At 43.3% G+C, this 16,771-nt stretch overlaps 1 protein-coding gene across 7 annotated transcripts in view; it reads left to right on the top strand.

Annotated features, from left to right (window-relative positions):
* The window catches only part of MASP1 (MBL associated serine protease 1), a 74,845-nt gene that overhangs the window by 4,457 nt on the left and 53,617 nt on the right, over positions 1–16,771 (top strand). For 3 of the 7 annotated variants that reach the window (XM_055382107.2, XM_055382104.2, XM_055382106.2), the window contains exon 2: positions 1,828–2,080. The exons of 2 other annotated variants lie outside the window; for them this stretch is intronic. In XM_055382107.2, coding sequence (XP_055238082.2) covers positions 1,828–2,080 — 253 coding nt within the window. The remainder of the gene's footprint in view (positions 1–1,827; positions 2,081–16,771) is intronic. 2 more of the 7 variants (XM_004038180.5, XM_004038179.5) reach the window with 1 other exon arrangement.

Raw genomic sequence — 16,771 nt, 5'->3', positions numbered from 1 at the left:
ATGTAGTTATCTTGCTCTGTTTACATACCCAAAAACTCAAATGTATGCATTACACAGATATATGCATCTGAATACATGGGCAGACTGGGTATTGGAGAGAAACAACGTCCTGATTAACAAATATATCATTGTTAATCTGAAGATGCTGGTATGGTTTCCCAGCATTGACTTTTTAGGCTAAGACTCAGGCCTCACTTTCATGGATTCATTCATTTATAATCTGTTATATATCAGACTCTGTACTGGGACCTTTATATACATCATCTTTAGTGCTCATAGGAGCCTTATGAATTAGATATTATAATCTCCATTTTACTTCTGAGGAAACTGGGGCTCAGGGAGACTAGTTGCCCAAGTTTTCACAGTCAGTAAGTGAAAGAATTGGGACTTAAATCCAAGTACATTTCACTCCAAAGGGTGTGTCTAACGTAGTGCAATGTGATACCCACAATAGTAGAGAAATGTGCAGGGAGCAGTGGCTTGTGGAGGAGTGAAAGGATACTCCATCGCTGGGAAGCTCTGAGCTGGATGGTGGAGGATAAGCAAGACGGTGGAGGATAAGTAGGTGAGGAGTGAGCAGGGCACATGCAATGAGGCTGGAATGGAAGGGCATGGCGTGCTCCCAGAATAACAGGGGGCTCACAGGGCTGGCTACTGAGATGAGGTGGGAAGGACAGATCAGCCAGATCAAAAGGGCCTCAACAGCCATCCCAGGAGCAGACGCTTTACCCTGCAGACACAGTAGAACAGTGTGGTCATATCTGTGTTTGAGAAAATCAGCTTTGGCAGAAGACTGCTGGTGGGTGGGTTGGGGATATCGGTTAGGATGCTACAGCAATAAGCCATATAGGAGAATGTAAACTATGCAATTAACTGGAGAGGAGGAGAGATGGATTTCCAAAACATAGGAAGCAGAATAAATAGGACGTGGTGACTCTTGACTCTGGGGTTAATGAAAAGATGAATGGTTAAAGTTCAGGCCAGGGAACTGGTTGATGGTAATACCATGAACAGAAATCAGAAATGAGAGCAGGAAAAGATTAGGAGAGGAGTGATGAGGCAAGTTTGGGCCCATTAAGTTCAAGGTTACTGGACCTCACAGGGGAATCGGTCTGTTAGACAGAAGCCTGGTGTGGTGAGTGCAGACTGACCAGAAGGGCTTTGACCAGCCTTAGTCATTCTGCCTCGTTATTGCGTCAGCCATGGTGACGTGCTCTGTAAGTTTTATTGAATTTTCCTTGTCTCTTTTGCAACTCTTTATTAGTCTATTATCTCTGATTCCTACAGGAGTAAGTTGTGGGTTTTTGATCCTTTTACCAAGAGGAAGAAAACTTGCTTTGCTTATTCTTTCTTTATTAAAGATTTTGCATACTTTGACTGAGTTTGTGGTGAAATACCATTTTCAACGTTAAATCTGTTTAAGGTACTACAGATTCCATCAATGCATTTAAGCCTCTTCCCAGTATGATAACATTTACTTTTTCAAAAAGAGAATCAAGAGTTAAATGAAGCTGAGCTAAAGAAATATCAACTTTTACTTAATTATGAAAATTACATTTTCAACAGTAAAATGGAAATGTCAGACTCCCAAATGTGATACTTTCTAGGAGTTTAAGTTAACACTATTATCAGAGCTTTGAATGAGCAAAACCAGAAGAAATCTTAGAAATTATCTAGTTACCATATTCCCATAATACAGACTGAAGAGGCAAGGTCAGAAGGGGAAATCTAATTACGGCAGGCCAGAGACAGAGACATGCTGAGATCTTGTTCTCCTGGCTGTGATTGAGATGAATGGCAGGGGCCTGTGTTTATAAATGTAAGTAGACCTACATTCATGTCTTTCAGGTGGCTGCTTCTCTATTATGCTCTGTGCTTCTCCCTGTCAAAGGCTTCAGCCCACACCGTGGAGCTAAACGATATGTTTGGCCAGATCCAGTCGCCTGGTTATCCAGACTCCTATCCCAGTGATTCAGAGGTGACTTGGAATATCACTGTCCCAGATGGGTTTCGGATCAAGCTTTACTTCATGCACTTCAACTTGGAATCCTCCTACCTTTGTGAATATGACTATGTGAAGGTGAGACTCCTGATGTCCCCTAACTGGGCCAGGCTCTCTTCTGGGATTTAGACAAGGCAGTATGAAATTAGACCCTTCCAGGGTGGCATATAGTAAGAGAGACACACAACATCACAATGGTATGAATTCAGGTCAAGGTGGAAAGCTAAGTGCAGGCTGATGGGTAGAACTAGAAAGGTCCATGAAGGAAACTGAAGCTGATTGATAGAGTATGACTCAGCCCAACACAACATCCCTTCTTTCTTCCTGTTCTCAAAGCCTTTAGTGTTTCTACCAGCCTCTGTTCCAAGGTCACCTTTAATTCAACAAGCAGGAAAGGGCAGAGACCTCAGAGTAAGCAGTAATCATGGAAAGAGAACCATAATTATGTCCAAAGTTGAGGCATTAGAAAGCATTGTCCAATTTCCCAAATAAAGATCAAGTATTTGGGAAGTGCAGGGTATACAGTAGTAAAGAGTCAGAGATGAAGTAGGAAGGGTGAGTGGAGGCGAGATTCTTAAGGGCCTTGAATGTCATGCCAAGTAGTTTGCATTTTATCAGCAAAAAATGTGGGTAGGAAGGGGACGGTCACCATCAGAAGTAGATGTAAAAAGTAAATATGGGGGAAGAGCAGGACCGCCTCAAAACAATATACCCTGGAATTTAGAGAACCCCCAACAAAAAAAAAAAATTCCACGGGTGGGAAGCTGTTCTTCTTTTAAAGTGAGGCTGAAAAAGGTCAGAGTATTTCTAAGGGATCAAGTTTATTGCAGTCATATCTAGTTAAAAAAGATGTGGAGACCTAAGAACCTACCTTCTAAGCTCTCTCCAGCTTCCTGAAAGAGGTTCTCATCAAACAACTCTAGAGCATTTAGATATTTTTAGTATTATTGTAGACTCATTATTCCATAGCCAGTAATTCAACATGAATTAACCTTGTATTAACCAGAATATTTGGTCAACAGCAGAGAAGTGAGTTTACAAGGTGCTTTTACAATTATAATCTCAATCAAACTTTAAAACAATTTTGAGACAGGAGCCATGACCCCATTTCACAGGTAAAGAAGTAACCCAGGAAGGTTAAGCAACTCACCCAAGGTTGTACATCTGGTAAGTGACAGATTAAGGTCTCAAACCCATGCCTTGTGTTTTTGAATCACATGCTTTTTTGTCTACACCAAACAACTCCCAAGCTATTCTCCACTGAGCCTAAGATACAGCAGAGGCATACAAAGGCACTGTGCTTCCACTTATTTTATATGTAGAGTATTGTCATTGTATATGTTGGGTCTGCCTGCAATGTCCCATTTACAATAGGTCTCTGCATCTAAAAATTTTCCAAAATTGGCGTTCCATGGTAGGGATTTTTAACCTCAGCGCTACTGATATTTTGAACCAGATAATTTGCTGAGAAAAGCTGTCTTGAACATTGTGGGATTTTTAGCAGCATCCCTAGCTTCTACCCTAACTAGGTGCCAGTAGCAGCCCCTGCCCCACCAGTTATGGCAATCATAAATGTGTCCAGATGTTGTTCAATGTCCCAGAACCACTGCTGTATGGGATGATGCCCTCTTAGAATGCCCTGTGCTAGGGATGGTGGAAATATTAGGACACAAAAGATCTGGTCCCTTAAAAAGAAAGATGAGTCTTGAAAATAGCCATTGCACAAGATAGAAAACAGTGATGGCAATAAAGACTAACTGATAAAGAATGAGAAAAGGTGGAACTGGTTGCTCTAAGAGACAATGCGGATTGGTAATCTAGATGCAATTTCTATAAATTCATTAAAAATAGAACAAATTTCTCAGGGTCACAAGGATCAACCAGGGGGTCTTCACTGAGGCCATGAGTATGTATCATCCTAAACTGAACTTTCTGACAAAAAGGCCAGTTACGCTTTTCAGGATAAAAGGGTTATCCAGAGTTAAACTCCAGGATAAGATGGATTGTAGGTGTGGGTCCTCAGGCTGAGTGGAATCTCCCAGCCCATTCCCCCAAATAATGTTGGTCACAAAATCATGGCATTCTTTAGTATTTTGGTAGGAGAGTTGTCTTAACCAGAAGAAAAATTACCAAACACTGGTTTAATATGACAATAAGTTCCATGGATTTAGACAAGGCCAGATATGAACTTTCTAACCGCATTTTTCTCTACTTTCAAACATGTTAACCATCTAGAAATTTTGTCAGTGCCAATAGCTTTTATTGGTACCTGAGGCTCAAGATCACAGAAATTATAGAATTTTTTTGCTCAGTTGTAGCGATGACTTCTTCTCATAATTTGCCCCCTCTCCTCCTTAAGATTTGACTCTTAACTTCATAGTCATTGAGCAACTCTTTCTCTTAAGTTTGATTCTTTTTCAGACAGAAGACAAATTTAACCTTGTTAGGTCTCCTTCATCAAGATGATAAACACACAAGAGAGGATTTAGCTCATTTCTTTGCTCCAAATAAGTGGAGTATCCAAGGAAGGCAGATGAAGCAGCTGACATAAAGCAGCATTTTGTTAATGGGAAAAAATGATGATACTTTTCAAGAGCAATAATATAATCTGAAGACCCCTTCTAACACTGAATTAAAGACATTGGAATAGATTTCTATCCAAAGCTTGACTTTCTTGGCTAGAGAATATTTTGGAAATTGGTTGATGGTTTCTATCTAGAGTGGTGAGACTCCTTCCTGAAACCACAAGTAGATGGACATGGGCCCTCTGGAAGGGGCAGCATGGTCCTGGGCCCTTACATGGAATTCAGGAAATGCCTTTTCTGGTCTCAGATCTGTCACTAACTCCCCAAATGACATGGAGTGGAGAAGAATATTATTTTACAGCACCCTCTCTGCTCCAAAATTAGACAGATGACCTCTGGGCATAACAGAGAAGTAGTCTACTTGAGGCAACTTAGGGACTGAGCTGCCTACCTGAAGTGCCCTACAGTCCTTGCATCTGTGAGTTGGGACAATTTTCCAGTTCCTTTGAAAGAAGAGATTAACATGGTGGCGGCGGGAGGTGAGATAGATTTCTCCACATGTGCTTGCACAGCTGACTCTCTTCCAGAAGGTCACCCTAATGTCAGCATTAGCCTCCTGCAGAGGTTCCAACAGCTGTGGGGCACCAGCAGGCCTCCCCTCTGCAGGATGCTGCATGCTAATTGGCTGACTACTGGCGCTCATGTGGAAACCACCCTGTGCCCCTGCCTACACACACCCAGTGAGTTGCCCTCCTAGAGCTGAGAACTCACAGAATGTCAGGCTGCAGGGCCCTCTGGGGACGCATCTCATCTTAAGTTGTGGTTTTCAAATATGTTCTCCCCAGTACACGTTTTCTTCTTCTTCTTCTTTTTTTTTTTTTTTTTTGAAACGGAATCTTGCTCTGTTGCCAGGCTGGAGTGCAGTGGCGGGATCTCGGCTCAGTGCAAACTCCACCTCCCGGGTTCAAGTGATTCCCCTGCCTCAGCCTCCCAAGCAGCTGGGACGACAGGCACATGCCACCATGTCTGACTAATTTTTTGTATTTTAGCAGAGACGGGGTTTCACCATGTTGGCCAGGATGGTCTCGACCTCCTGACCTCGTGATCCTCCCACCTCGGCCTCCCAAAGTGGGTTACAGACGTGAGCCACTGCACCCGGCTCACATTTTCTTCTTGAAAATCTTCAGTTAGGCCCAACGTAGAGAAGAGACAGAAGTGAGCTGCTCTAGCTGAAGGTGGTTTTGCTTGCTTATCCTTCTTGGTTACCCTGAAGCACCTTGAGGGATTATGGCTTGAATCTTGCTGCTCTGGCCACATTCCTATTGGACAGAAGAGGAGGTCAGAGTTCAGAGAGTGGGTGAGCAGTCTGCCTCTGAAATCCCAAACCCAGAAGTCTTCCACACTGAGTTGAAACCCACTGACTTTTTCTAATCTCCTGGCCAATGCTAGCCCCTAGCATATATGCTTTTTCTGGCTATAAATGGAAGAGAAGCTTTTCCCTTTCCATCTGAATAAAAGCGCAAATATGCCATGTGGCCCCCAGGTAAATCCACATCCCTCTCCAAAATTCTGTTTTTTCCTCTGTTCAGTGAGAGGATGGAACAAGATGATCCCCATGGTCCTTTCAATTCTAGAATTATAATCCCGATCCTCCTCACCAGAACTTCCAAGATGACCCCACGAAACACTCCTTATCATAGTCAGGATAACACCAGAAAACAGAAATCGTATGTTTACAGCAGCTGCTTCTCAATGTTGCATAACTGCAAGCACTCCAGTAGGAGCCTGCAGCCTGCTGGGGATGCCTTGGTGGTATGTCATCACAGAACTTGTAAACATATCATGCCAACACTGTCCTTTACCAGGCAACTTAAAATATCATTGACTTGCCTTTGGCAGGATAAAATTCCCTGTTTTGAGGCATTTTTCCTCTATGACTAACTTCTCCTCCCAGGCCTATATAGGAGTAGGTTTAAGAAACCTTCCAACTCACAGGAACATTTTCCAGCCCAGCCCAACCCCACAAGCTGCCCTTCCCACCCAGGCCCATAGGGGCGATGATGATGGAACTGCTCATACCGCTCATCAGTAGCCTGAAGAAGAGCAGGACTCCCAAGTCTGTGGTCCAGATGCTCACGTTTATGAAAATTCCTCTCCTGCCTGATTTCCCACAGTTCTTGGTCTTCAAGACTCATGCACATCTGCACAGCAGCATCTGCTTCCTTGGAATGTGGCTGCAATGTTTAGATTCCTGTAGTGTACGGATGAGGCATACGAATCAAGGCTGGTTAATGCTGCAGGCAAGAGGCAAAGCACAGATACTAGTCAGGGAGTCAGGCAGCCTGGGTCCTGGGTGTCATTCTATACTCATTAACCTTGGGCAGATGACTGCACCTAAAAGGGACTCTGTTTCCTCCTCTTTCAAATACAAACGGTTAAACCAGATGGTCTCTAAGGTCTACTTTGCCTTGATGTTCTGTGCATCTAAGACCGTAGAAATCATGATCCAACCCCATGATCAACACGTCCAAAGTCCAGGGAAGGGCAGTTGATTGGCCAACATCATGCTTGTATTAGAATTTACATCTTAAGATTCTCAGTCTTTTCTTCTATTTATTTAACGGAATTATTTAACAGATTAAAAAACAGCAAAGTCCCATCTCATGAATGACTAGTTTTTATGTTGTAATATAAGACAAATATTGTCTCTAGTCAAACTTACCGTTAAAAAATCCCTTAAATATTGCAAAGCATTATCTTTTAGATGTCCAGAAAAGAATTTTTTTCCAAAAATGCAAGAAATTAAAGTTCCTTTGGTTGAGCACCAGATGAAGTGGTCCATTTATACTTACAAAGAAACTATGAAGCTATAGTTATGGAGAGAGTCTAGATAGTTAGAAACCAGAACCACCAAGAGAACAGCAGATTACACGTTCCAATTTCAAGTTCATTTCATGGCATCTATTCACTGTAAAAGGAAGCATAAATCATCTGCATTTGGATTGTACTCTCTTTCTTTCTTTCTCTTTATGTCACCATGTGTAATATTTTAATAGCATCTGTGACATGTTTATGTAATGCAATGCCACTGTTCTCCTTTTAACCCTATATCCTTGATGTATTCGACATTTCTTCCATCCTCTCCACTGCTAATTCCTTAGTTCCAATTCTTATTCCTCTCAACTAGTCTATTGTAATATCCTTCTATATGTCTACCGGATGTCAGCCTCTCCCCATCTAGCCTACCTTCTATGAGTATCCAGAAGGATCTTCTTGGAACACAGCTTTGATTATGCTACTCTAAAAATCTTTCAATGCCTCCCCATTGTCTATGGAATGAAGCACAGTAATCCTATTGAAAATCTACCATAAGCTGGACACTATGCCAAAGACTGGGTCTGCAAAGATCAGTAAAAAGAATTCTTTGCAGTAAAATGAACTATAAAGTCCTCAAGGAATTCACGGTTCCATAGAATGTAATGAAATAAGTGCACAATAAAGCCAGACAAAGTAACACAAGGGGTATCAGTCAGTATATAAGTTTGGGAGTGGTCATTTTTAGATGGCCAGGGAGGGCTTTGGAAATAGTTGATGTTTGAGATTAGTCTTTAGAGGTAAATAATAATTTGGCAGTGCAGTTCTCTAAGTAGGATTTCTTAGCAGAGCTACCATCAAGGCAGGGAGGTTGAAGAGGATGGGAATGATGCGAAACTGAGAATACTCAGAGTTGGCATGTTTTGGGGAGATGTAAAGCCCAGAAAGATTATCTGAGGGTCAACTGAGAAATGTTTGGTAAATTTGGGTTTAAGCATGTGCTCCCCAAATCACATACGTGTGGTCAAAGGTTGAATTAATTTCACAGATGGATTTTGTTGGCCAGCCTAATATTAACTTATACTATGATTTGGGGGTGTAAAAAAAAGAAAGAATTATGACACCATAAAATTTCCGATCTCACACAACAATCTGCATTTCCAAGTTCTCTTAGAATATTAGAAAATCTGGCAACTCTTGCAGCTTCCTGCCTTCAACAATCAGCCAACACCAGGAAGAGGTGGCCTTGTGGGTAGGGTCCCCACCATTCTCTATAGCTCCCCCATACTAATGCTTTCTGGCCTCTTAATGGCACCATTGCTGATTTTACAGTAAAGAAAGTGAATCATTTTTCCCCAGTGTCTCTATCAAAAGTAGAAAAGTTGAAAGTTCTTGAGAAAGACACGTATTTCAGGAAAAATTTCTTTGCAGAGTGAAGAATATCCCTCTGTATTTAACACGCAAAGTGTATATTTCTGTCTAAAGAATTCATAGCAGCTTGTTTCCCTCATTCATGTTTTCTGCCTGGCATCTTTCAGCATTTTAGTCTAGGACGTCCAATTAGAAGCTGTGATGTGGCAGAGGGGTGGGGCAGTGGGGTTCGGGGATGTGACACAGTCAGGGGTATGCTTGAGGAAGGTTAATCTGGAGCTATATGAGGGATGTCAAGGACTAGTAAAGTCAAAATAAACTGGAGCTGCTGAATGAGGCCATTTAGGTGGCTGTGCTAAATAGATTGGATATGACTATGTGGAGTGTAGTATACTTCAAGAATGCCCACAGGCCTCCTGGACAGCTATGGAAGAGCAGGTAGGATGTGCAGAGGTAAACTCCACAGGAACTGGCTGTGTATGGGAGAGGAAAAAGGAGGAATCAGAGGTTTTAAGCCCCAGTTATGACAACTTATTGGCTACTTACCCAGAAATTGAGATCAGGAACGTGAAGATGTGTAGATTTAGAAAGATATAGAGTGCACTGAAGTGCATTGAGTTTTGAATACAGCTGGAAATGCTGGTCTAAATTTTGAGACAGAGCTTAGAGTCGTAAGAGTGGGTGTAGAAAGAGCACAGAGACAGTGTTGGAGACAGGATTACCACATTGAGGATTAAATTCTGTCTCTGCCACCATCTGAGTGAGGAACCTTGGCGAAGCTCCTTGATCTCCCTCAGCAATGGGTTTGTCATCAGTTGAAAGGAAGAGTTCCTAATGAATACAACGTCTTCCTCACAGGTTGTGGGAGGATTTGAATGACATGAGGGTCTAAGTGGAATCAGTACTGCAAAAGGCAGTTGTGCTCAGTGGTTGGGAGCTCAAACTTTGGAGTCATTCAGACCCAGCGTCAAGTCTTGCCTCCACTTCTTACTGGAGCAGTTGCTTAACCTTGCTAAGATTTTCTTCTCCATCTGTAAAATGGAGATAATAAATGATGCTTATTTCATAGACTTACTGTGAATGCCAAATGAAGTAAATGCTTTAATGACATATGTCCAACACATCTCTAATTAGCTCAAAAGTACTATTATAGTGGTAATGAAGGCAATGGTATGAGTAATAAAGTGTCTGCCTGGTATCACCAGATGCTCAATGAATGTCAGTTTTCTTATCAACTCTGACCCTACCACTGACTGCCTATGTATGACCTTGCTAATGTTACTGAGTTTTTTCTAGCAATTTATGGAAAAGTGCTTCCAAAGCACTATTCAAAAGCAGGAGGTTATTTATTTCGCCTTTGTATTTACCTTGTAGAAACACACATTTTACGGCAGTTTCTAATCTATTAACTCATTTGATTCCCATGGAATAGGAAGAGCAGGGATTATTGCACCTAATTTACAAAAAAGGAAACAGGTACAAGTGAATTTGTTCAAGTCTCTGCAGGAAAGCCAGGCTTGAATCCCTGCTCTTCTAACTCCCCAAGTCATGGTTCTGTGTCTCCACGCAGCCTTCCTCAGAACAGGCTTTATTGTGGAAGGGGTCCTGTTGTGTTTCCTGGCCATGCATTATTCCTAAAACAATACTCTATTTGTCAAGATGATTTCATAAAATTTAGTAAAACAGAAGGTCCTTGAGGGTCCCTATATTGCCTAGATTATTTTAAATAACGTTCTCTTTTATCCTTTTAGAGAAAAAAATGTTTTTTAAAAATAATAGAAAATGGAGTCTGAACTACAGTGAATCTGCAAGTGCTTGTGTCATCTGCTTGTCGTGCATCCTTTCTGATGAGCTCAAGCTCATTCCCACTAGATCACCAGCCCCATGAGTTCAGGGCCTATGTCTGTGTTTTCTCCAGTAGAAAGCACAGTCCTGGGCAGAACAGGAAAAGGCACATGTCTCCTGGCAGTGGAAAGGGCTCTGGCCTAGAAAACAGCTGCTGACTCCTGCTGAGAGCTTGGGCAAGTCACGTCTTCATTCAAGGCCTCAGTTTCCCCATCTGCCTGATGAGGGAACTGGACCAGCTGGCCTCTCCAAACCCTTCCAGTTCTGATGGTCTGTGACTCCCAGTCCAATGCCCCTTCCCTCAGGCCACATTGGGTCAGTCTGCATCCTGCTGTGTAATTGAGAGGTAAGTCGCTCCCAAGTGGGACTCTTCTGACCCCTAAGCTCCTAATTTCTGTGCAATGCTCTGTGTTTACTTAGAACATGCCCTCGACCTTCCGGCTGAACTCATTTCACCTACTGCATAACTCTGCTCATTCTCTGGGAGTGGACAGGAGGCCTTGGCCCCAGAAGGAAATGAGAAATGGGTAAACATTTCTCATGAATTTCAGTTGTAGTCTCCGGTGGAATTCTCCCACTCCGGAGACACCAGGACCCAAACACCAATTCTAGCTTATTCAGAAGAATTAGAAAATGAAAATGAGCTTGCTTCAGGAAAGTGTAATGAAAGCTCATTTTATGCCAAAAGTGCAAACAGCACAGGCTTCAGGGTGATGGAAAACAAAAGGAAGCTCGCAGTGCTGAGGAAGAGCATGTGGGTGAGTGTGAGCTGGGAAGGTCCCAGGTGTGGGTGCACATGGGGTGCATATCTCTGTGCTTGAGTATATTACAGGTTGCTGTTGAAAACACCTTGGTGAAGAGCAGTGCCTGAATTTACTTCGATGTGCTTATAAAGGGAAAAGTTAAGGGATGAAGAGGTATTCATTTATTCAACAAATATTCATCTAGTGCCTACAGTTTATTAGAGCTTAGGGTACAGCAGTAACTAGAACAGATAGAAATCTCTAAAGTGAGGCTTACATTGCACTGGGATAAACAGACAATAAACACTAAACATAATACATAACTAAATTATGTACTAAGTAATAAGTTTATGGACAAAGAAATAAAATAGAGCAGGGCTCTGCATGAGTTGAGATGGGGGCTCTGATTTAAATATGGTGCTCATTAAGAGAGTGACATTTGAGCAAACACTTGAAGCAGGTAAGGTTAGCCATGTGGCTTTCTTGTTGGGGGGGCTACCCTGGGGGGCACTCTAACCAGAGGGAACATTCAGTGCCCTCAGGTGGAAAGTGCCTGGTGTGTTTGAAGAATAGCAAGGATGGCAGTGTGGCTGGAGGGCAGGAACATGAATGAAGACTGAGAGGTACAGATGAGGGGCGGGATGGGAGACTGGAAAACAGGGTTTCTGTTAAATGCTGCCAGCCAATGGCAGGCTTTACAAGCTGCTTTCATGCCCCGAATCTCATTTGACCTGATGCTCAGAGTATTAATGTCCACTTTTTACGTTTGTGAAAACTGTGGCCTGGAGACAGGGGCATGAGTGCTAACAACCAGATTGGGGGATGGGGGCAGGGAATGGGGGCAAAGAGATGCGCAGTGGCTCATCATTCAACATTCAGATAGCACAGACACAGAGAGCCTGCAGAGCACGGAGCATAGAACAATCACATAATTAGGAAGTAATGAGTTTTCACAGAACTGGTTTTCATAGAACTGGTTTCTAATAGAATGTATTTAATTTTAAGTTTATGAAACTTGATGATGGCTGGATTTAACAACAGGGTAGCAAAATCTCTGAAAAGCTGACAGTTGGCTCTTATAAACTGGTGTGAGCTGCCGGCTCCAGCACACCTACTGCCTGGGGAGGTTTAAGTGACCCCTGAGGTATGAGTGGCAGAGCTATGACAGTTGGTCCTTATTCCAGCACTCTTGTAGGATTTCTGTGCAAAGATTTGAGGATGTAAGTTTAGCCTGAGTCGGGGCAAGGTCCGGGGCAGTGTCACAGGAACACAGCGGCTCACAATCCTTGAAACTCTGCTGGAAGACACTGGCCCAAGGCAGCCCCTTCTGTCCACTCAGGGCCAGCCTCATCACTGCCTTCACCCACGTCCTGGCTATGACACACCTGGAGCCAGGCAGCTTCTGCCGCAGAAGAACACAGCAACCCTTTGTGTTTCCCATCCTCAGGCTATTTTCCTGTCCTGAACTGTTTGGGGCCCAGCCTCCAAGTTGCTGAAGGGATTTGCATATGAATGAGCTCAGCTCTGGAGTCCCAGAAGGGGTGAGGTGGGGGAGTCTGAGCCATTCTCAGGCCAAACAGTGCCAATCCTCCCTGGCTCTCCCTCCCAGACACAATTCCAGACTCTTCCCTCCCACCCCACCCCCCAGCCCAGCTCCCTCTGAGACGGTGAGCACTGCTGGTTTCCCACCTGCGGGATGCCCGCTTCCCAGGCTCTTGGCAGGACCCCTCCCCTGCCAGCTCTTTCTTCTCCCTCTGCTCATGCTGCCCTTTTCTGTCCAGAGCCCTCCTGAGAATGGGCAATCCTTCCTGGCAGCAGTGGGATTCTTGGACTCTTAGGACCTGCCAGCTGTTTCTCAGGCCCCCACATTCTTCATGGCGCCAAGCATTTGCATGTACACACTACCTGCTTAGGGGCTCACTCAGCTCTGTTAGGAGGTTTTCACCCTAATTAACAAATAAGAACACCATCCTGGAAAGAGCAGTGCACCTGGGCCCCAGTACTGGCTCTGCCATTGACTGACTTTGAACAAGTCTATTCCTCCACCAGGTATAGACTTGAGGTCTTTTCATGTTCTTTTCAGCTCTGACCTTTGCTCTGGCAGGTGGCTTATCAGCTGTGTGATTCCAATTATTGAGCCAAACCTGGATGTCAGAACATCCTGATGTTGTCTCAGGTCTGCTACTTGTAGGCTATGTGGACTTGGGGGAGTCATGTCACCTCCCTGGACTCAGAACTGTCTCCCTGAAGTGCATTCACTACATGACTGCCATTAGGAGCAAATAAAATAGAGAAGGTAAACGTGCCCTGTCAACTGGAAAGTTCCACATAGAACAAGGAATTATTATCATCATCGTTATTTTTATTACTTTTTTTTTTTTGATGGAGTCTCGCTCTGTCACCCAGGCTGGAGTGCAATGGCACAATCTCTGCTCACTGGAACCTCTGCTCCTGGGTTTAAGCGATTCTTGAGCCTCAGCCTCCTGAGTAGCTGGGATTACAGGTGCCCGCCAGGACGCCCGGCTAATTTTTGTGTTTTTAGTGGAGACAAGGTTTCACAATGTTGGCCAGGCTGGTCTTGAACTCCTGACCTCATGATTCACCCACCTCGGCCTCCCAAAATGCAGGGATTACAGGCATGGGCCACGGTGCCTGGCTGATTATTATTACTCTTTTTTTATGGCCAAAAGACTTGAGCCAGGACTGGAGCATCAACCTCCAGAACCTCTCATTTGAAGTCAACTTGAGCTTAGATCTGCCAGCTGTGTTATTTTTACTTTACGTGGCTTTCAAGAGCTTCTGAAGTGCAGCACACACATGCAAACACATACCAGATGCCTCCTTCGTTTCTAGACCCAGGTTTCTATCTGGTATCAGGTGCTTTTAACTTGCTTCTACTCAGATCACTGACTGAAATTAAAGCTACCTGGTGAAGTAGCAGGACTGGGCCATTAACCACTGGTCCAGCAGCTGGGAGTGATGGACTTTCCGTGAAGGTGAGCTCAGGAGTACCGAGCCCTCACAATGAGCAGGAGTCAGCCCGGGGCTGTCGGTGAATCATTGGCCTACCGTTCACGCATCTAGAAAAATCTTTTGAAGCACAGCAAAGTAAAGAGAGAAATTCCTAGACTTAATGCCATCTTCTTGTGGACAGAAGCCTTTAGAGATCCCTCACTTCGCTCTGATCGTCTTTCATAACTTAAGAGTACCCTTTTGATGTCTCTCAGCCCCAGGACTGTTAGAAGGCTTTGTAAAGTGCAAAGAGCCAAACAGCTAATATGCCCCCTGCCAGAGGAGGAGGCTGGGCTGGGAGGTCTCTCTAGGTGCCCTTCCAGCTCTATCAGCCTGGGTTGTGAGTCCTCACAAAAGGGGAAACCACTGCTGATGGCTTCAGCGAGATTAGGAAAGGAGTGAAATGGAGAAATAGTATCCAGGGACAATCTCAGCTTCTTAATGTTCTCCAAATGCATGAAGTGACCCTTGCCCCACCAGCTGGGAGCCAGAACGTGTCATCTCAGGTGGTGGATAGATCTCAGCAGTCCTGTTTTTCTCATTGATGTACTGAGTGCTCAACATATCCCGGGCAGTTTTCTGAGTGTTTTATGTATATCACCTCCTATCCTATTTACAACAGTTCTGTGATATAAATAGGATTATTTTCACTATTTTACATATGAGAAAAACTATATACAGAGAATATTAGTTTCCTAGGACTTCTGTAATAAATGACCACAAACTAGGTGGCTGTTTAAGTTGTTAAATTTCTTAACAACAGAAATTTGTTGTCACGCAGTTCTGGAGGTGAAAAGTCTGAAATCAAGGTGTCTGCAGGACCATGCTCCTTCTGAGAGCTCCAGAGGAGGTTCCTTCCTTGCCTATTCTAGCTTTCTAGAATAGGCAGTTGTAGGCGGGCAGTCTTTGGCACTCCTTGGCTAGTGGCAGCATAACTCTAATCTCTGCCTCTGTCTTCACATGGCTGTCATCCCTCTGTGTGTGTCTCTGTGTCCAAACTTCCCTCTTCTTATGAGGATATCAGTCATTGGGTTAGGGTCCACTCTAACCCTTTGTAGTGTCATCTTAACTTGATTACATCTGCAAAGACCTATTTCCATATAAGGTCACATGCAGAGAAACAGGGGTTAGGACTTGAACATGTATTCTAGGGGGACACAATTCACCCTACAGTACAGAGAGTTTAAGTAATTTTTCCAACATTTAATCATTGGAGAAGATCATATAAAAATGAGATGCCCCAATAAGTAAGGCGTTGCATCCTAAAGAAACAGAAAACCTAACAAATTGAAAACAATTCACAATTTGACTCAGTCTTGAGAAGTCAACAAAGGGCACAGATGTTCTTACTGCAACCTTTCTTGAACATCTAAGATCTGTCTTTCTTCTCTTTTTCTGTCTCTCTCCCTTTCCTGTCCTTTAGGTCTTCATGAACTCTGGGCTAAGAAACTCTTCTCTCTCCCCTTAGCCATCCACTTACACCCACCTACTCCCTCCTTGGACTTCACAGTCACAGAAACTGTCCCCTGACGTGAGACCCTCCCTGCCATACACTGCCATATGTGAGTTTTAGGTATTCTGAGTTTCTTGGTATTTTCTCAGAATTTTACTTTTCACCTTATTGTTTATGAAGCAAAGATGTCTTTTTCAACTCTGTTGGGACCCAAGGGCTAGAGAAATGAGAGGAGGTGACAGAGTGCTGAGGAGTTCCCCCGCCATGTGCTATGATGAAGGGAAGACACGGGGGGAGGAGGGTGATAGCAGATGAATGACCCTGCACTTCCAGGCTAGTTTAGTTGCCCCTCCTGTGTGCTCCCCTTGTTTGTTGACTGGAATTAACCGATTTTATACCATGGGGTGGAAGCTAGAGGGAAGCAGCTTTGAGCTCAAGTTTCTTTTTAAATGTAAAAAGAGAGGAAAAAGAAAAATTACCTATAGTTCCACTAACCATTGCTAACAGTTACTCTAATTCCTTCTACTTTTTATTTTCAATGCGTACTTTCAACATACATATAATTATACCATATATACTATTTTTTCTGCTTTTTCACTTAATATTGCCTCCTAAGAATATTTCCATATTGCTATAAACCCCCGATTAATGTGATAATTAATGGCTGCCTTGTATTTAGAAGTTAATGCTAATTTAACTATTTCTCTAGAAAAGGATATTTACAGTTATTTCTAATATTCTAATATCATATGACTGCTATAAATATCTTTGTTTATAAAAGTTTTTTTCCACATTTGGAATATTTTTCCCTAGGTTATATTCCCAGATATGGAACCAACAGATAACTTTCAAAGTCAAGGATAATCCAAAACAGCCTGATCTATCTTGGAAGATACTGAGTTTCTCGTCCCTGCAGCTGATAGTGAAAAGGTGGTATGATATTTGCTAAGGGTGTGGTAAAAAGATAATAGGTTAGACTAGGTGACTTTTGAGGCCCCAGAAACCC

Source organism: Gorilla gorilla, chromosome 2, assembly GCF_029281585.2.
Source record: "Gorilla gorilla gorilla isolate KB3781 chromosome 2, NHGRI_mGorGor1-v2.1_pri, whole genome shotgun sequence".
NCBI classification, from domain to species: Eukaryota; Metazoa; Chordata; class Mammalia; order Primates; family Hominidae; genus Gorilla; species Gorilla gorilla.
This window is presented reverse-complemented; position numbering and strand designations above follow the sequence as displayed.